We start from the raw sequence: 22,210 nt of genomic DNA on the forward strand, positions 1-22,210 counted from the left end.
GTGCAAAATGGACACGCTGCTGTCTTTTAAAAAAGTGTCCAGTGTCCTTGAGATGTAACTGCACCGCTGATTAGTTTGTGTTGCTGTGTTGGTGCATGTTTGTGTAGCTAGTGTTTGGTTTCTCCACAGTAGAGGTCTGAATATTCCTGTTGAAAACCACAGCACAGAGCTTGTGTTTGTGTGTTTTATCACTGGAATGAACCAATCTCTTTTTAGAGTATTGTTGGGTTTACACAAACTAACTGGATGTGTTGTTAACAGGAATAAAAAAAAGGTAGATGAATGAAATTATTCAAATTTTTACTTTATGTGACCATCTGCAATTCTTTAAAGTAATATACAATAGATAATTTAAGCTGTTTTTGAGGGGTTGGCACAGCTAGTAGCGTAATCGTTAATCAGCAATTAGAGCAAAAACAGCAGCTGCAGACTTGCTGATATGCATACAAACCCGCATACCTACTGAGAGAGAAATTGAATAGACTGAAATTAGCATTGGGAGATCAAATCCTTAAAAAAACTGAACATTGAAAATCTCCTATGAATTTCCTAATATGTCCCTTACAAAAAAATCCCATGAAAATCACATGTGCCACATGAAAACCACACATGTGGTTCACACAACTTTTCACAAGTGAATGATGTGAATCACATGTGAAAGCACATGTATATGTGTGATTTTGGAATGTTTCGTGGTAAAATCATGTGATTGCATGTGATACATACATTTCCACATGTGGAAATATGTGATACACATGTGATTCCCATGTGATGCACATGTGACACACATGGAAATCACATGTGATACACAGGTGCATCCCATGTGTATCACACGTGCATTACGTTTCATATACATAAGATATGTGAAACCCATGTGGATCACATGTGATACACATTTGCAACACATGCAACAGGTGTGAAACAGTTAAAAATATATACAATTATAAAAATAATGGGTCCACTTTTTTTACCATGAAAATTTCCAATTTCTTCATATTATTCACTTTTCACAATGAATATGAGGTCACATGTCAATCTCATATGATTTTATAAGACATAACTGCATACTAACGTAAACTTGTAGCTATTAATCAAGACTTCCAAGACAAGTATATATGTGCACAAAATAACAATTTATTTACTTCTGATTGAAACTGTTGAGAACCAGAAACAACTTTTAACATCTGAGAATGACACCATACAGATTTGCCCCAAATCAGGCCCAGACAATAAACTTGTGAAAACCAGATGTGTAGAAAAGGGTTTAATACCATCAGTGCCAGTCCAGAGAGGGAAAACAGAACCTCAGGTAAAACCTCAGCGACTGGTCCTTCACATTGTTTCAGGAGTAACTGTAGCATTCGACTGTGATCCCTCTGAGTCTCCTTAATGTCTTCAAGGATGGTTAGAACACACACACATGTTGGCAATGGAGGCTTGTATAGGGGTATTTTTATATGTGCCAGGTGAAGGTGCTGTGGGTGGTGATGCTCAGGTGGGGAGTTTTCCTTCTCCAGTGCTGAAGGTGATGAGGTCTCTGTGCCACCCATTAAAAAAATAACCGAGTGTAAATGGCTACTAAATGTTAAAATTCTCCTTCTTGTTCATTGGTCCAACAGTGACACCTAGTAGTTAATTTCTGCTTTTATTTTGAAGAACGGTATATTTCTTCTTCGTGTGTCTTGTGATATGCGGCACTTCCTGTTCTTACTAAGCAGGATGAGTCAGCGTTAGATCCTGAATGAAACCAAAGAAAATCGTTAAAATAGCGCCCTTGGAAAGCAGAATGAGGTATGAATATGCGCAATTGTGATTTGTGATAAGAAATGTTATTTGTTTATTTAAGAAGCAGTAGAACGTCATTGGTTTATTGTTTAAAAACGAAACTGTGTATGCTGACGAGCTAAGGACACAACGTATTCTCTTTTTTGTATATGTGAACATTAATATGTTAATTTTATACAAGAGTTAAGCATGTCCAACAATTCTGCATCCTTTTATTTCATGCTACAGTTTTCACGGTGTCTATGACAAGAAAAGTCAAGATTAAACTGCACCCGTTTGGAACTGCGTCTGGCCGCTACACCGAGGCAAAGTTTAAGTAGTGAAGCATCGTACCATCAAATCCGCTAATTTGTTTTGGGAGCTGTAGGACTCAAGATAAAGCCTTCAAATTGTAAAATCGGCCAGTATTCAGCTAACGTTTAGCTAGCTTAGCGTGACTTTAGTACTAAGGAAAAGTTCACCGGTACATCACTATCAGTACGCATTACTTTCCAGATTTATATTGCTGTGAAAACATTTTCGATACACCTCGAGATTCAATTCAAGCAAAACATTTCTTACCTTTGGATCGGGAAAAAAAAAGCAAACTCTTCAAGTCCACCTTATCCATAAAAAAAGAGAACGAAAGCGCTCAAGTATCCGCTTTATTTATTTATTTTTTTACGGTCCTCAACTGTCCAGAGTGGGGGGGTTGGGCTTGAAAACATCTCGCGAGATTTTTGAAATAACACTATATATATATTGCTCAGACTTAGCAGAACTTTAAACCCTTTATTTTGTATTATTTTATTTTATAAAGCATTTTAAACTTTTATTTCACACCAGTTGGTTACTTTTTAAGTTAACTATATACTTTACATTATCATCAAATATTTCTATTAACTCATAAATATAAGTGTCGCTTTGTCATAAAGTTGAAGTTTATACCTCTGGCATAACTTAACATTTATTTCACCTTAGTTTATGTGTATCCCATGCACATAAACTAAGGCACATGTGAAAACATGGGAATCACATATCAAAACATGGGAATCACATGGATTTTTTCCACGAAGTATTCCAAAATCACATATAAACGTGAAAATTTGTGTGAACCACATGTCCATTTTTTATGTGGTACATGATTTTCAAATGTGATTTTTACATGTAAAATTATTTAGATTTTTATTACATATTCAGTATAATCACCCAATCTTTACATAGAAAAAAATCTGGTCATATGTGGTGCACATGTAAGAAATATGTGATTATATGTGACACGTGTCATCACATGTTGAATGGATCACATGAACAAAATATTTTATCACATGTGGAAAATGGGAACCACATGTGAATTTCATGGGATTTTTTTGTAAGTGGTACCATGCACAAATGTTGTTTATTTGTTTAAGCATTCCCATGTTTTGGAGGATTATATATTCATTTAGCCATAAAAAATATATAAATATGGAATATTATTATTACTGTTGTCAGCGCCTGGGAAATATTTAGGACAACAATTGTACTATTCCACTCAAAAAGTGGTGTGTTGTGCAGGGAATGGCTCACAAACATAACAGAAAACTGATGCAAATTAACGAGTCACAGAGTTTATGCTCATCTTCCTCTCTGACATCCATGACAGATTCTCCCATCAGACTCTGTCTATTAACAGCTCCAGACTCAATTTTGTGAAAAGCTGCATATAAAAGTCATTTTCATGACAAACCAACCCATGGAAAATATTTGTTATTCTGAGCACACACAGCATTTCACCCGATCATGTTCATTTGTTATAAACTTTATATTAGATAAAATGAGGAAAATAAAAATCATTAAAGCTATAAATCTGAATTCAGGCTTGCTTTCTACCCTTATGTACAATACGTTGTTGCAGCAGTGACTTGGGCAAATTATTGACAGTCAGAAGGGAAAGAATTAGAGATGGTTTTATAGACCTACTCCCGACACACACCTGAATGAATTCTTTGCATGTTAGGAGTCGGTTCAGCTGTTGTGCAGCCACAGCAGGTTTAATAACAGACACTTAGTCACGCCAAAACTCCTCCGCCCCTCTCAATTCTGTCTCGCATTAGCTGAGATATCTCACTTAGAAAGATCACCATATAATAGGTTATAACATAATGGGCTCAACGGAGAGGGAAAATAAAGCTCTGCAGCAGCATTTCTTAACGTAAGCTGAGGTTCCCAACCGCACAATCCTGTGTGTTACCATCCCCACTGTACTAAATATTAGAAAAAGTTTATTTCACTGCGTTAGAAAAGAAGGGAAATTCAGAAGCAATAAAGAAAAAATCATACATTCAAACTGTAGACCTTTAGGGCTTGATGAGAAAACCTGATTTTACTCTTTTCTCCTCATTCTGAACACTAAAGAATGAGTGCTAAGAATGGAGCACACATATAGCCCTTAAGTCACTAAATGTGTGCTCCAATTTTAGTTCAGTACTAGTGCAATTTTTTTCTTGAGTAATGTTAGTTCTTCTAAACAAGAATTAAAAATAGAAGAAGAAATGTTTAACACACAGAGGAAATACCACTGAGGTACCAACTTTAACTGGTTTTCTCCATTTTGGACAGACAGGGGTGCACATGTAACAACTACAGTATGTTGTAGGACAGGGGTCTCAAACTCCAGTCCTCGAGGGCCGCAGTCCTGCAACTTTTAGATGTGCCTCTGTTGCACCACACCTGAATAGAATAATTAGGTCATTAGCAAGGCTCTGGAGAACTGATCTACACAAGGAGGAGGTAATTAAGCCATTTCATTCCAGTGTTTTGTACCTGTGGCACATCTAAAAACGGCAGGACTGCGGCCCTCGAGGACTGGTGTTTGAGACCCCTGTTGTAGAAGGTTTGCACAAAGTGCTAGGAAAATGTAAACACCTGAGGTCAGCCCCAAAACCCTTCTGACCTTCACTTACTGTTTTGACTGTTGGACAAATCTGTAATTACCGATAACATCATCACTTGTTATGCAACCAGTGAAGTCCTGGGATGTTCTAGCTTCTTGAACTGTAACCAGAGAGATAGCCTGTCGCTTGTTTGGATGTTCCCAAATTACATTCAACTCGGACCATTCCTTCAGAGAAGGTCATTTGGTACCAAATGGGTTTAGCTTTTAACATAGACACTTGATTCTGATGGGCGAACCAAGATTCCTTCAGATCATAACATTTTTAGGATTATTAGGCTGTTGAAGGCCAAAGTACAAGTACCTCCAGTGAATAATCATGAGAAGCAAAAATGCCATAATGATATGCATTGAAATAAATAATATATGGTTGATAAACATTCAAATTATCTGAAAAAGGAGAAAAAAATTCACATTCACCTCATGAACCTGAACTGTGTTGCTCTAAAATGGCATTTGAATCGATCTCTGCACGATGCTCTGTAATCTTTTTGTACACATCACACTAAATAAATGCTTTATTGAACAAGGAGGTGTTCCTCCCTGTTCAATGTTCAGACAGTTTCTAATGTGAGAGCGTTGATCAAAGAAACCTCTGACATGTGTCTTTATGGGGGCTAACATTCAGGGAGAGGTCACTATATTTTATATTATCATCAGCAGCATCCTCAACATGAGATCATATTTAGCAGCACGCTGGCAGGAAGGAGGTACATTACCTTGACCACCAAAACAAGCACTCAGGATACTGTGTGGATACCAAGGAATGTAGCCAACTAGCATCATAACAGCTTAGATCTAAAATATGTTGATGGAAATGCTGTTTTGCCACTATAGTGGGGCTCAAAGTGCATTTGCAGGGATTTATGCTCAAGAATATGCAAGAAAAATTAGGTTTAAGGTCTGACTTATTTCTGTCTATAGCAATTTGGGCAATGTGCAGAATTACCTTTGTTGAACACTGCAAAGGGCAAACAAAAGAGATCAAGAGATTTAAAACCAAAAACATTAAACAGAGAACAGAATTTTAACAGTGATGTAAAAACTGTTTGTCCCACTTTTCAGTAAAAAATAAATAAATAAAAAAATTAAAATACAAACCTTCCACCGGAGATAATCTTTGCTAAAAATGCATTTGGAGATGTTAATAGATGCAGAAGCAAGAAGGAATTTTTAGAGGAATTTTTGGCTACATTCCTGCCTTATCCGACTGAGTCTTGGTGGCAAAATCCTACCTTTAAAATTCGGTCGAATTCTGGCGTCGTACCCCGAGACTTTCCCCATCAGTTTGTCCAGAAACTCCGACGGTGGCATCGGGGAGGCAGCTTTCCTTGCCGCAGCTTCTTTTGATGCTGCTAAACTGGAAAACAGAGATTAATTTGATTAGAGACAGAATGCAACACAGTGGGAGATGTCAGGAAAAAAATATATTAAGAAAAATGTATTTAATTTGTATTTAATTGAGCGTGGGGTTATTAACAACCAAAGTATGCAGACTAAGAGCTAAGTTTTCATATCAGCTGTCCTAAATTAACAATTTAGATTACGTTGTCATAAAGTCTGCACGTGACATTTTAGAAACTGGCTGTACCTGCTTCACTGGTGCTGCAACTAGAAAACTTTAACTTTTTAACACTTAACTTTAAATGGCACATTAAAGAACAATATTTGAAAAAAGAAAAGTCATTTAAACCCTATTTTGTGTTGTGTTCCCATTTGCTCTGCTGATTGCAGACAAAATAAGCCTAAAATTGAATTGATTCAAATATATCCATTCATTCATAACCTTACATGCATAATTCTAGTAGCTGGAGAAATCAATTTTGTGTATGTGAAGAGCATGCAAACTCCAGAATCATGCCCGATGTGGGACGTGAACCTTCATGATGTGACCTATCAAGTCAAAGGCCCCCTTCTTGCCTAATTTGGACTTTGCTACTGTCTCCAGGAACTCTATGACCTCGGTTGGGAGATTTCTGCTCCTCCAGCGTCAATTTTAGCAAACACCTTTGGGATATTAATTTCCTTTTCGGCCACATAAGAGAACATAGTGAGGAGATTTTCTGTTTAAGAATTGCACCCTGCTGAGCATTGTAACCTGACACATTACTTTGGTCATCTATCTGAAAAAGGAAATCATGCATACAGAATCCAAAATTTTTACACTTCTCTGATTCAAACTTAAGCTCTAAAATATTATTTTTTGCCATGGTTTCTCTTTGACAAGAGCATAAAAATATATTAGATTTCACCTGATTTGGGGATCTGTGAGACTGGAGCGGTTTCATTGTGGCTGAGGAGATTTATGATTGTTTTTGTTGGTACCAGGACAGCGGCTGACAAAACATGTTTAAGCTTTTAAAACTTTTTTTTAATAACTGACAGCTAAGTTAAAGTAACAGTAACAAACTTTTATTTAGCTAAAATAATGGATATGATAAAGTATCCTAACACAGGGAATAATAGTTAATGTTGCATTGTCATGCATACTTTGAAGAATTGTACTTGTATTAATGTCAACCCAAATCAAAGCATAGTGGCATTGTGTTTTGCTCTAAAGTTAGACACTTTAAACTTTACTTTTCTGAAATTAAGATCTTTGATTTATATTTTGACAGGTGGATAAAATTATAATTGTTGTTAATTCTTCCACATATGGCCTTTAAACTTTACTTGCTCAATTGTGAATGAGATCTTGGACACTTTTCTTGATCAAATCAAGGAAATATTTTGGATTTCTGACTTTTTTAAGATTAACATAAGATGTGACAGTAATCTATTTAATACACTTCTGAAATGTACATTTATTTCTGATACAAAAAAAACATTAAGATATAAGCTATGCCTACTTGCTAAAATAAAACTTTAGCAAAGCAAGGACAAAGCCAGAGGACAGACTTCGAAACCAAAACAATCGATGAATTTAATGCTTAATATGAAACAAGAAGAATCGTAATGTTGTTTTTCTCCTTTATGCAAAGAAAGCCTTGCAGGTAAAAAGCCAGCAGCAGGCTTTCTTATAAGTTTATTTTTAACTAAATGAATTAAATATACATCTAAGACATTACAATGCACCTGTGACACTAACGGCTGAGCTGCAGAAGTTTTCCATTAAGTGCACAAAGAGGAACAACAGAATGATTTGAATTTTGGAATTAAACTCATTCACTACCTGAATAACTTTGATTTCCATTACTCATAATAGTGTTTATTATATCTCCTTTATTTGTCACATAGCTGAGTGTTTAGTTCTAATTGATTGAATTAAAAGAAACTAAAATTAACATTTCCCTTTCAGTGAGTAAATGCTAATAAAATTTCAAACCAAAATCCATTAGGTGCTCTCTAACAGTAAACTCAAACATCCCTGTTTGGTTCTGTCCACATGAAGGGGACAGCTTTCTGTGAATGACACAGCTGGACAAAGCTGTGTCATTCTGCTGGACAGATGTTTAGAACTAAACCCAACACCAAAATAAAATAAAACCAATATAAACATTTCGATAAAATTACATTAATAGTCAGTTAAAGTGCAGTTTGAGTTTCTTCTTGCTCTTGTTGAACTGAGAGAATTAGCACGCACTACTACGATATGGACTATTAATAACTTTCTGTACTGACCCATTTCCTGTAAAGACAGCCTAACACAGAGGTGTCCGAAGTGCAGCCTGCGGACCATTTGTGACCCTCTGAAGGATTTTCTGCAGCCTGTGACTGCAATTCAAGAATAGTACAGTCTTGGCCCTCCAGCACAGATGGATTGTTTTATGTTTTCTTAAAATGATAAAGGTTATTTATCAAGCATTTGTGAAGAAAGAATTAGCCATATCCTGTTCTAAGTGAAAGTCGACTTAACGACATTCGTTGAAAATTATTTGCCTTTGAGGCTCCATGATGTCACAGTTGATAGCAAGAAGGTTCTGGGTTATAATCCCAGCCTGTGTTTCTGCATTGAGTTTACATGTTCCAACCATGCATGTTGGGATTTCTGCGGGTACTCCAGTTTCCTCCCACAGTCCAAACACACAGCTCTTAGATTAATTGTTTTTTCTAAAGAGTTCTTTCAATACACTGGGCGTATTTTCTTAAAATGTTGCATGTTTAGTTTAATTTTTATTGCCATGGTGCCATATATAAACTGACCTGAATGATGTGTTTCCGTCTCATGGATAATTTTCTTTTAGGGATAAGAAGCTATTATTTGTCTTATAAGATTTTGTGTCATTATTGGCTTTGATTTTACCATATCTTGACAGGAAAAAGATCAGGTATGCTTCCTATTAAGCCTATTAACCTATAAGGCACATCTTCTTATGCATCTGTTACTAAAACCCAGATATGAGTTTATTGTTGGCATTTATTAATGTGCAATCTGTCTGTGTGACATGGTGTTGGTAACATATGACATATTTATCTTAAGAAGACAAAAATACATAATAAGAACTGTCCTCACTCCATTCGAGCAGCTGCATGGCCAAACACATATTAATCAACAAATTCTCAAATGTATAATGAAATTATTTTATGTTTCCCAAAATGAACTGCAGTTTTGTTTTGTGTTTATTGGTATAAACATGAGAAAAAACAATTCAGTCTCACAATTCCTTTAAATATTGAAGCCATAGTAAAACGTTTCTAAGTGCAAAAGATAAATGTAGGGTACAATGGGATCTTGTCCTCTTTTGAATCTCTCTGACCTTAACTCTCTGAGCATGAGATCTCCAGACTTTATCTTAACCAGGCAATGAAGTGGAAAAACATGAGCTTAGCCTCACACTTCTCTTTGTTTGAATTTTTTGATTTACTGGCTCTTGAAAAGTTCCCAAAGTGAACTAAATCATCATTAAGCCAGCATCGAACAACAGTTATTCCTCTAATGTTCTACAAACAGCAGAAGAAAATATACTGCCTTCAGCAACACACAGTGCAGCTGAAGTTAAATGTAAAAATGGTGATTATGCAGGCATTAGTTGTAACTCCTGATGAGTGCGAGGGAGGAGAGCACAGCCGCCGCATTAATCTCCCATAAATTAAAATGACACTTGATACAGTCGATTGCGCTTAAATTTTCACCTTCTAAATGTAAAACTGCAAAGCGTGACTTTCAATATGGTAAATCGTGTCGTACGGCATGATAAATGGCTCCATTAGCAATTCATAAACATGCAATGCAGTCATTGCTGTCGCTTTATCTGGAAGGTGCTGATCAGTATCATAGTCTGCTGGGAGAAAATGGGGAATATGGAGGGGACATGATTGGAAAACAAAATAAAACGGACAAATCCCTCGTTAGTCTTAGCACTAAAGGGCATCTGTGTGTAAAAACAAAGCAAATAACCACACTATTACAAGTACACAAAAACCTTTATGATGTGCATACATAGGTTTTATAGATTTGTATGCACATTATATATGCACAAACACACACCCGATCTGACATTGCAACCAGCTTGCCCTTATCAGTGGAAACATTGGGAAACAAATATTGGAGATTAATGAGGAGATAGAGGGGAAAGAGTGTGTGTGAAGAAGAGGAGCAAGTAAATTCAGTTCTGCTGTTCAAGTAGTTTCAGGTCAACAGGAAGGGTTGCCAACTTAAGGATCATCCGAGGCTGAAGTCAAATGGCAAAAAGTGGAATCCCCTCTCTGAGTCTGGTCAAGTTGAGGAGTCCAAGTGTGTCTGTGTTCTGTTCATGAATAATGAAATGATGGATAGATCAATCATAGCTATGGTTTCAAAAATGAAGGTGTTGCACCAGTCCATTGTGGTTAATAAATGGGCCTTTTTAATCTCTGATTATTTTTGTTCGCACTTGACCTTCGTTGAAATAAAAAGAAGTCACAAGTCTCCTGATTCAATTGGCCAGTGTAATGAACTCAGCCCAGGCTGCAAGTATCAGTAAGAAAAAGTGACAGACACACAAATCTTTTCTCTTTATAAATGTGATATTCTGTCTGTACATACTTTCCCAACCCTACCATTCATAGGAGAAAACTATACACTCATATCTTCGAGCCGAGGAAAGATGCCAAACACAAGCCTCACACCTGAAGCCTCACAGATTTGCACATGGAGAAACATTGGTCCCTTTGCTCCTTTTCATCACATCCAGGTGTTATCATGTTGTTTCAACTTGCTGTACCCAGAGGTTCACTGCATGGAGCCCCACATCATCTTCATGAATGTCAAGGACTGAAACTGCAAAATGCTTTAAAAGAAAACTAACAAGTACTTAGACACACATTTCTGCTTAGAGAATTAAAGCCAGTTAGAAGTAAAAATCTGCCTTTGATTTGCTCTTGCCTTGTTTTTTTGGAAGTGTGAGAAGAAAAAGATATTTTTGAACTTCCAATAGGAGAAATGATCAATATTAGACTGAATTGTGCAATATTTGTATATAACCCGTAAAACAAGTACTTTAAATTTTTATTAATTCATTCTCAAAGGTTGCATGACTAAAATACAGTCCATTATCTGAATGTTGCAAATGGGAAACATTATTTCTAATGCCATATGTTAATGACCCTGACTGGACGGTAGCGTCGGTTTTTTGTTTTTAGCTGACTGGATTGACTCCAAGCACGGTCTCCTGCTTCTGTAGCTGACATGTTTCGAAGTTGCACAGTTATAGATTAAATACTTGGTACTTTGGTTGTAACAAATGACAATTTGGGTTACTGCCACTTTGAACCAGACTGTCCATTCTGCCCTAAACTCTGACATGAACAGGGAATTTTCATCCACACAGTTGCTGCTGCCTTGACATTGCCTCAGTTTGGGAACAGTGTCATTCGTCTGTGGTTGAACATGAGCAATGGGTGCTAAATCAGCTTTCTTGATGGACACTTTGAAGTTGAGCAAATTATCCTCATCATATCTTGATATACTGAACTGCTGTGATGCGATTGGCTGATTTGCATTGTGTGTCAAAATTGATTAAGCATGTATGGTAAATGAAATCTCTGGTAACTCTAGTAAATGTTTAAGGCTGTAGGGTTAAATGTAGTAGAATGTTGAATGCTATCATAATGTAAAATAGTCTTTTTCCTACAAAAACAAAAAGAAATCTAATAACTGGCAGTAAAAATGTATCACTGCTGCAGATTATATCTCATCCAGCTGAAATTCAGTCACAAACAAACGTTGTCTCACTAGCTGTCCACAGCTGAAGGATGATGCTGAGCTGTTTCTGTGAGCCTCTGCTGTTCAACAATAGCAGTGATGATGATGATGCTGTCATAACCATAAATCACAATGCAGATAATTACATCAGATGTTTGCTGACTGATGATGTTGATGACAAAACTGAAAAGTTTAAGTGAACTTCACTTCACAAATGCACTCCTGACTTTATGATGGATGCTGCACTGATGGCTGTATGTTTTTAGCCATATCAACAATGTTTTTTGTGTCTCTCTACATTAATTAGTTCTTTAATTTAGTACTATTAATGACTATTATTAAGGTCTTGGCTAACATCAGCCTCGATGGATTTAGCAGAGTTAACACTGAGCCTCAGTGTTTGAGCGATTTGTCCTAACCATGCTAAATATTGATGGAGGCGCACATTATGAGATCCAGAGAGTGTTGAACATTTTTGGCCTGTAAACGTCTTCAGTTTTGACCTTTAGCTGTATACCTCCATCTTGACAAGCCAGCAGCTTTTTAAATGCCAGCGTGCAGCTCCAACATGTGTCTCTCATCACAGTTTCATGAAAGGCAAACAAGGCGATATCTGAGGGCTAACATTTCAGGAAATATGACAAAAATCAGGATGAAGATTGTGCAAGATCACAGGCTGGTTACGCTGTAGGCACATCAGTCATGGCAGCGAGAAGATGCTTTAGATATTCAGATGAAGGAAATCAGCGGGTGGGTAGAATAACCAAAAACTATACACAAGTAAGAGCAGCATTACTTCCGTATATTTTTACTGAAGTAAATCAAAACATCTCATTATATTTAGAAATATCATCTGACAAAAAATATATATGCAATTTTGGTCTTTTAAAGACTGAGATAGAAACATTTGCATAAATAATGTGATTACAAACAAATAAATTGAGGCACAAGGAAAACTTGAAAAAACAGAGTGACAACATATTAACTTAAACATGATTCAGTTGGATTCAGTGTGAAAGAAAAGTAAACTATCAAGTGTTTTTACTAACAACCCAGTTATTTATTATAGAACAACAGATATGTTAAAAGGAGTTAATATTTTTAAGCACAGTCATAGGGGTTTTTTTTTGGATGTTGGATTGGGGGGGGGGGTGTTACTCCAGTGTGTTATCTGCTGATGTCCCTTCTGGCTGTCCTGGTTGTCCTAACAGAAGGTCATGAGTCTGCAGGCAAACACTGCACTGTGTGTTATGTAAACACCCTCTAAATATTACCAAAAATGTCTCTTATCGATTTATATTTTGCATGAAATTAAACTAATGAGACTTTTTATTTGAAGTTATCAGCTAATGAGGTTACTTTCCAGTGCAAAAGTTCTACAAATTTTTCAGGGCGATGTATCAGTCAAAATGAGCAACAGCTAAATGGTTGAGACTTGGACTCTAATTCCTATTCCAGCAGGAGAATGGTCATAAACGCCCGTTTTGAACTGATTTTGGCATGAAGCAATAAGGCTCACATAAAGTTTCTGGAACAAGATGCATTAAAGCCTTAAAAGCAGGAAAGAAGGTGGTTAAAATGCATTCATGACTCAGCTTCAGCGGCTGTCCAGGGGATTTACCTGAATTAGTCTCTTCAAACAATTTTTGGTATTCTTATAAAATAAATAATACCAACAAGATAAGACAATGAGAGAGGCAAAGTGCATTAGTTCCAAGCAGGGGATAAGAAACACATTTATCATAATAATATTCATATTTATGGCTTAATATGAACAAAACTCAAAAATTTTAAGCAAAGAAGAATTAAATTTTCAGTTTTGTAGAAACAAAATGTGCAGACATTCAGATGTTTGTAATCCTAAATGTGTGCGAAACATGAAGCAGTGCTAATCCACTTCGTTAACCAAATTACATCTATTAAAATGAATTGTAGCATAAGTATAATAATCAAACAATTAGATTCAGCTGAGATTAAATCAAGCACACTTCTTTGAGCGATTATCCGGTTATCTTGTTGGAATCACTGAGGTCAAACTGTTGATTAATGAGAGTTAGTGGAGATGGGCAGTAATTATTTGCAGACATAAATATTTATATAAGAGCGCTAGTATAGACAGCCTGAAAAAATGATCAATGATCATTAATGATCGGATAAAACTGTGCAAGTCGGTGTTGATCATATAGAAGACATCAGACTCATAATGCATCAGATTCTATTTTAACACACAACAAATTAGGTGGATCAGAGATTATCTTGTGCCAGCGTGACAAATCCAAGTTTAATCCTCTTTAGGATGATCACAAAAGTGATAGAATCGAGCTCTTCCAGAAAACTAATTTCTGTTGTTCAGCGCTGAGCTCGGCGAGGCACAGACGACACAATGAAGCATAAGCTCCGTGTGAAATGGCTCTCAAATTAGCATCGAACAAACACACTGTTGGTGCGATGACAGCCCAATCTGATTAGTCACAGATCGGGATTACAGCTGCGTGTCCTCGACACAAAGGGAATGTCCGCAGGACGTGAAGCGTGGGACAACGCTTCAGGCTGAATAGCACTGACACTGTGACAGCGTGACGGAGTGGGGGGGTTCAGCCTTTCTTTCAGCAGAGCATGACTGGTTTCAAGTTCATTCAGGTTTTAGTTGCAAAGCATTGAGTGTTGAGGGGAAAAGTTCCTAGAGGATCATAAACAACAGAAGATGGGGAAGGTAAAGGATTTTCAGCTCTACAACAATAGAAATGAGATGAATCGGTTTGGAGTCTTAGTTTTGTTTTGCCATGTTTCACTTCTTTTTCCAACAAAATGCCTCCAGTGCTATGAGATTACTGTGATCCAAAATAAATTGTGAGATATGTTTTGGAGCTCCAGCCCAGCAAGCTGGCTTCTTTTCACTTTAGGATTCTTTACAAAAGGTTTGTTGTTAGTTTTTTGTTGCAGCCATAGCGAATGATGCAAGAATTCAACTCGCAAAAATCTCTGTGGTTGCAACAAAGAGTGAAAAGTAGTGAAGTACAAAAGTACAAAATGAACTGGTCAGAGTCTGAAATTATTTAAATTAACCTCATGAAAACAAAAGTACAGCACATATTCTGCACTTTCTTTAACAGAGATGAACCCATTGTCTCAATTGCCAATTGTCAACACAATAATTTAAAAACAACCTTGCTGCTCTCAGGATTTAAGAGAAAGCAGGTGGTGGGTGCTGCTGATCGACAGCATCAATGACCTCAGAGAAGCAGATGTTGCTGCCCATTAATCTGTGGAAGTCATTTAAAAAACAATTTCCATTGACTCTAACTCCATCATGCAATAGAGGAGAATTGGGCTGTTTTCACACCTGATAGTCCGGAAGACTCAGTTCAATTGGTGACTAAAATTGAAACATTTGTTATATTTTTAGCTGGTGCTATTCGCTTTCACACTGCGCTGTATCAAATGATCCAAACTAACTGAGAAAACTGTTCACTCTGTCACCTGTGGTGGCGCTGTTCCAAGAACTACTGAAGGAAACGATACAAAACCCTCTGGAGAAAACATGAGCCCAACTTTATTCTTCTTGAAATGTTAACAAAAATAATGAAATATGGTTTTAGTGAAAATGTTTGGTAATATGTGAATCTCAAAATAACAAGACTGTTAAATGTCCAGTTTTAATCTAAACAAGTGGCAAAACTGCTGCATTTTAAACTTTGGTTTCTAGTTTTCTTTCAAACCTTATTAAGTGCAGCATAACATCTCTGTGGTGATAAATATGAGTAACTTGATTATGGATGCATCCTGCTCCTAACAAGAAAGATTTTACTGGAACAAGCTGAGTATTTGGAGAGGAAAGTCTTGATTATGAAATGCTTGTTGTGCTGTTTCATTCCCGCCATATTAATTTCTTCTTTCTCTGCTACTCAACAGACTTGATGTTCACTGGGTCACAGAGCCAAACATCTGCCAGGTGTCTTCAATTTGCATAATTACTTGGCTTAACCGATCCAACTGGTGCCTTTTAAAAGCCTGCCTGCTTTGCCTTTGCTGTAAGCACCATGCAAACATCAGTTTGCTGAATATTCCTCCCACCTCTCAGACCGACTGCACTTCAGGTAAATGAGAGGAAATGAAATGAAAGCTCCTAACTGTGGATGTTGAACTCACCAGGCGCACAAAGCTACAGGAACCTGTGAGTCGTTGGTGAATCTGGGTTGCTGTGATGTGATTGGCTTTAATTTCTCACCTGAACACACAACCTTCTTCACTTTATGAAAAAATCTTCTATAATATGTTCAAAACAGCTGAGTCTGTGCTGCGTTATCTACTTATCCTTCTATGCAATAATCTGATCATCCATTTATTGATCATATGGGGTATATTTGACCATTAACTCAACTGTTCCTCTGTCTTCCATCCATTTATCAAAACCAACAAGCTCTCTGTCCACAGATATTCATTAATTTCGTATTTAGCATATGAATAAATAATTTATTTATATTAATTGCTGTTTAAGTTCATGTCATAGCAAGTACTATTATATGGTTTATCAGTATTATTCTTCACCAGATTATATTGCTTGTTTTTGTATATTTATTATGAATGGGTTTCATTCTAATGTTTTCTAAAATATACATGTATCAGCAGCGTTTTTTTGCTAATTTAGATCATTACACTTCCTTAACTCCATAATTGATTTACTTCAATTTAAATTCTTTATTATTTTATTATCTATAAAATTATCATTTTTATTCGTCTGTTTTCTTTATTTATTGCACATTTTATTCACACAATAAAATGGTCGTTTTGACCACTTAGTTTCATTTTGACCATTTTATTTTCATTTTAATCATTTTATTGTGAGTCTTCAGTGGTTAAAAGTTTGTCACAGTTAAAGCACTTTGGGTTTCACTTGGCTGTATGAAAAGTTCTCTATAAATAGGTTTGATTGACCTGCATTTTATTCTTATGACTGGCTGCAAATGAAAGAAGTAAAAATGTTTCTCATATAGCAGTAGTCCAGCAGTTTCCTGTGGCGTAATTAAAGATTTAAAAGTGTTTGTCATTGACTTTTTAGCATACACAAACACAGTTTAACTTGAATGGTTTCCAGAGGCTGAAACAAGCGTTGTTGAATTTTAGCTGCTGGATTTTCAAAGTCTCTTCAGCAGCTTATGTTGATAATCCTCCCCCCCAGCAGCTTCTTCTTTGGGTTTTCAACGATCAAACCTCGGATTTGCTTTAATTATTTCAGATCAATGCTGGCCGAGGCTACTGTGGAGACCTGTGGCCAGTGCTGAGACAGCACAGGAGCAGGAAAAACAGCTGAGTCGTCTAGTGCCAGTCTCAGAGAGCAAGAGCTATAGAGAGATGTGGGCAAATGCAACGCTCTAATTATTAGTCCTAAGTGTTCCTCATTATGCTCCTAAAGCCTCTGAAGACTTGAAATCCTAATTGATCCCATCCTGGCATTTTGCAACACATCCCTGGCACTAACAGATACTTCGGCTGCCTCTTACAAAACACTAACTCATCACTACAAACACCAAACGCCTTCAACTTGCATCATATTTACCACTGCTACATCCATTGTTTGGACTTTTAAAATGCATTTTTGACTTATCCATTGAATAGCTCTAGTTTAAATAATGAGCTCCATTCACATTTTTGTTTTGTGTTTATTTGCTACAAAGGTTTATTTTAGTCCATGTTTTCTGCTCTGATTGTGATGCGTCAACACTCCAACATATTGCAAACAGAGCAATTTTCAGATTTGTCATCCAGGCTGTAATGGGGAAACCAACTTAAATCGCCACATATCACCTACAGCTTGACACATACTGGTGTGAAATTGACTCAAATCTACAGTTTTAGATATGAAATACAGGTTTATACTGCGGCGGTCCACAGTGTCCAAACAGTTCTAGTCGAGGTATTGATATGAGACATAATATGAATTCAAGCCTTAAAAGAACTTTTTACCAGAAAATTAGAAACACAAGAAATATTGGGGGGGGAAAAGAAAACATTTTGTTTTACAAAAATGTGTTCTGTTGATTTATGAAAAACATTCAGAAGTAAGGTTCACGTGTGTGCACATTTTTTCCAATACAGAAATGAGTTACAGTTTTGTCTCCTATGAAAATACAGTTATAGGTAAAATATTTCTGTCCGTTTGAAGGTATAAATCTGGTTCTAAATGTGATTCAAATTCTATTAAGTGTAACAAAACTGTAAAGCACAGATTCGACCACTTCGATGCTTGCAAAGGAAGGAAATGTTTAAGAACATTTTAATGTAACCTCTAAACTAGTTTCTACAAAATATACACAGTAGTTAAATTTAATAAGGTCATGTTTTTCTATTATTATAAATGACTTTCAACAGGCTTGGATAATCTATCAATCCACTTGATTCTTTTTTTTCTCCCCTCAAAATATGAAAATGTACAATCTGATGCTTAAAATAATGTTTGATGTCTGTGTGTGTGTGTGTGTGTGTAGGGTAGGGGTGTGTGGGCGTGTGTGTGATACTCAGATCTCGGCAGTGTTACCTTTCAGATCCTTCAGGGTAATTTTGGCCTCTTTATTACCCCTGATTAATGCACTCGCTCTTTGGTTAATTTAAGTAATCTGCCCTTTCGTAACAGTTTTGTCAAGATGCCCTGTTCTGTCCTCTTTCTAATAATGAATTTAATGGGTTCTTTCAGGCATCGTCTGACTTTTTAACTTTTTTTTATAACCCAGTCATCGTCCTTATTCTTTGAACTTTGTTCTTTTGCTTTGTGAATTGCTTCTTACACTCCATCATTTTTGCTTGCTTCCAAATCTGACAACACTTGTTAACAGGAACTGACATGCTGTGACACTTAAGTTAAACACATCCAAAGATAAAATAATTATTAAATTTGATTCAACTCAGCTTAATTATATGGCCCTGATTCACAACAAATGTTTCTTTTTAGAACAGATAGATCCATTTTATTTACAGAAGTGCTGTCAATTAATTCTAATAGCATAAACAGATCAATTAAAGTCCATTACACTGACTACAATTTGACCATAAGTATAAACACTACAGTGAAACTCAGTATTATGCCAAATGATATAATGCTTTGAAGCGATGTCTTATACTTAGCATGCGCGTGGTGACAGTAGAAAGAAAAATCTCCTTTAACAGGAAAAAATCTCCATCAGAACCTAATGAAAAGTGAGCAGGCGTAATTTGGCAACCGGTTGGTTGTTTGTGGGTGGAGAATACCCACAAAAAACACAGAGGCGCTGATCACGGACTACTTTAAGGAAAAATTTAAGCGTTAATGGCATCAACAGCTCCGTTAGTAGTTTTGTTTGGGAGATTTCTTATGTGACATTTAACTGAAATGTTTTCTTCTTTCACCTGACCAAATCAGAGTAGTTTTTATTGAATTATTAAATTATCACAGTTTAAATTATGTACTGCAACGTCACTACATAATCAATGATGAACTTGGAATGTAAAATGTGTCTGGATAGTAGGAAATTTTCAAAACCTGATCAGTGTAAATGCAAACATGATGCTGCTGTGCTCTAAGTAGCAGCTACTCCATTTTCAGTGTCCTTGAGACAGTGTCTTGAGTTGTATGTAGGTTAGCACCACATTCCCACATCAAATGTAGCATTTTAAATCACGCCACATCTCTCCTGGACCGTGTGAGAAAACAGCAACACACTAGAAAAATCCCCCTATGCAAGCGCAGAGCTAACTTCAAGATTGGAAGTAGCTCTGATTTGAGACGAGTGCATAAAATTCTGCTTTGTGGGGCTTCATGTCATGGATGTGCTTCAAGTGCTGACACCGTGCTGCACTCAAAACCTACATGAGACTAAAATAAACCAGTACATGATTTCTACAGATGTTCTGTGTAAGCTAAATAGCCTTGGAGGAACTGCATCTCTTCTAATGGGGAGTCCACTATATTCCAAACATTCACCTCAAAGCTTCAACGAAAGTGTTCAGATGATCAAGGTTCTGGCTGAGTTTTACATCAGAAATGGGTCTTAGAGTTTGTAAGAGCGTCAACATATTCACAAGCAGCAATGTTTGCAATCCCTCTAACTCACTTTCTTAGAAAGGGTTTTAATTGTGCTTCTCACAGACAGGAAGGCAGCAAACTTTAAGAGAACTTATTACAAAAATTGTAATAAGTTCATACTGTAATTTATGTATGAAGGTTATAAAACTGTAACTCAACTTCATTAAGCAACCTTAATGAAGTTGTGGTTTAAGTCCCAGAAGGCATTTCATACAGCTAAAAGTCTAAAATTACTACAATCCTTGAAATACTTAGTTTTAATTTTACCAACATGTTTCTTCTTACTGGAAATGATATAAAACTTTTAAAGCATCCAAGATTGTTTCTGCTAGGCAGAGAATCTGTGGTGGGAGCTAAAGGTTAGGGTGATGGCAAAGAGGCTTTCTCACCTTAGAGACACTGAGCTCATCCCTAAAGATAAACTGTCAAAATGCCAGTGCAAACCACCATGAATCTAAACAGCACTTATAAAAAATGTTTCGAATATTGAGGCTGCTATAAATCATTTTCGACATACTATGTTCTAAAATAATATACAAATAAAAACCGATTGCTTTGTTATTGTAGAAACATATCTGACTCCTTAATTAAGTAAACTTCTTAATTTAATAAAAAATATTTTAAATCTAAATCTGAAAGGTGTAAGAATAACATTGGACGTAATTGTGCTGCTCCCTTTGCATCTCACCACATTTTTTGTGTTTTTTGTTTTTACAATTATTTGCTAATTATCTCACAAAATCAACATACTGTTCATAATCCCTTATATTACTACACGTTTAGATTAATAAAACCTTGAGCAGTAGTTTAGAGGAGTCCTCTGATTCCTGTGCTGCTGTGGAGGTTCTAACATTTCAGCTTGGTTACAGCTCAGAGAGGTCATTGATAATATACTTTGCAATTTAAGGTGTAAATGTGTCACAGTCTCCTAATCAATAATGTTTCATCATATATCAGGTTTTGGAAATGAACCTGCCGAGAAGTTAATTATTGTTGAGGTGGCAGCGAACTTCTCAGAGCAGTCGATTGTTTTTCATTACAGAACTTGGAGGGGGGGAATTGATCACAGAAAAATAATGTATATACAGCGTATGTTATGATTTGTTATGATGGAGGATGCGGGTGATAAATGTTTGGCCCTACTGCTGCCGAACAAATGAAACAGCCCTAGGGCAGATTCATAAATAACACGGTTGGTTTAATTTGACTGAACGCAACTAGGATGCGAACTGACATGGGAAGATTTCTGAGAAGGGCAGCCGGCCAGCCGGGCCGTCCTTCAGCGGCACAAATAAAACCCAGAACACATCACAGATGATTGGGTTCTGTGTCTGACCCCGTTGGGTGAACTGTGGAGCCTTGAGTTCAGAATCAAATTGACACCTTTTCTGGGATTTAAAAAAGGTGGATAAATGTGATAGTGCAGATTAAACCATCATTTTGAATTTTTCCCTGCAAACAAAAGCCTGTCAAACATATTAATAATCAATCGTTGATATTTCTGATGGTTTTTACACAGAGAACTTTATAAATTATGGCACAGTAAAAGAAAAAAGATGAACATGTTTTATCTAACAAGTTAATAAAAAAGCCATTACAATATTTACTAAACACAAATGTAATAAAAGGAAAAGCTGAATTTATTAAGCTGAACTTTGAAACAATAGTTATCTGACCTTATAAACATCAAAATTCATGTAATTTTTCTCCCCACTGTTTTTTCCAACATTAATTTATTGCTTAAATTATGTTCTTTCAGTCAAGCCCTCCACTAGTCCAACCAATGACTGCCAGGTACACAGGCCTTACAGCTGCAAAATTGCATACATTTTGAAAATAAATTTGTGTAATGAAAACACACCAATTTTGAAAAAAAGTAGTTTTTTGCTAAGTTTTCGCAATAGATGAGGTTGTTTTTTTGGACGTTTTAAAATTGGTTCATTTCACAAAACTGCAATGGAAACATTTTTTTTCACATCACACGAGTCACATGAGCAACAACTGAATGTTGAAGAACAAAACAACAGAAAGTGTTTGGAGGATGATGGCGCAGCATGATTTTTTTAAAACTCTTTTTTAATTACTTATTGGATGAACAAACCTATTCACGTTTGATTTTAATTGCGTTTCTTCTTTAATGGAAACACCGCAATTGCAGACCACAGACATTGTTTTGCAATTATGATGAAAACTGATGATCCAGTTCTATTTTAAATCATCCTAGTGTATGATTTAAGTTTAATGATCTGTGTTCTCCTAAAGACGTAAAGTAAGAAATGTGAAATCAAAAAGACAAATTCTCAGCATCTTTGGCCAGAGTAACTATCTGTCA

At 36.3% G+C, this 22,210-nt stretch overlaps 1 protein-coding gene across 6 annotated transcripts in view; it reads right to left on the reverse strand.

Moving 5' to 3' along the window:
• glra1 (glycine receptor alpha 1) overlaps positions 1–22,210 on the reverse strand; it is a 124,165-nt gene that overhangs the window by 90,363 nt on the left and 11,592 nt on the right. For 4 of the 6 annotated variants that reach the window (XM_023328853.1, XM_023328852.1, XM_023328851.1 and 1 more), the window contains exon 2: positions 5,935–6,059. In XM_023328853.1, coding sequence (XP_023184621.1) covers positions 5,935–6,059 — 125 coding nt within the window. Of the gene's footprint in view, positions 1–5,648; positions 5,661–5,934; positions 6,060–22,210 lie in introns of all 6 variants that reach the window. The other 2 variants (XM_023328850.1, XM_023328848.1) reach the window with 1 other exon arrangement.

Source organism: Xiphophorus maculatus, chromosome 23 (assembly GCF_002775205.1).
Source record: "Xiphophorus maculatus strain JP 163 A chromosome 23, X_maculatus-5.0-male, whole genome shotgun sequence".
In the NCBI taxonomy this organism is placed as follows: domain Eukaryota; kingdom Metazoa; phylum Chordata; class Actinopteri; order Cyprinodontiformes; family Poeciliidae; genus Xiphophorus; species Xiphophorus maculatus.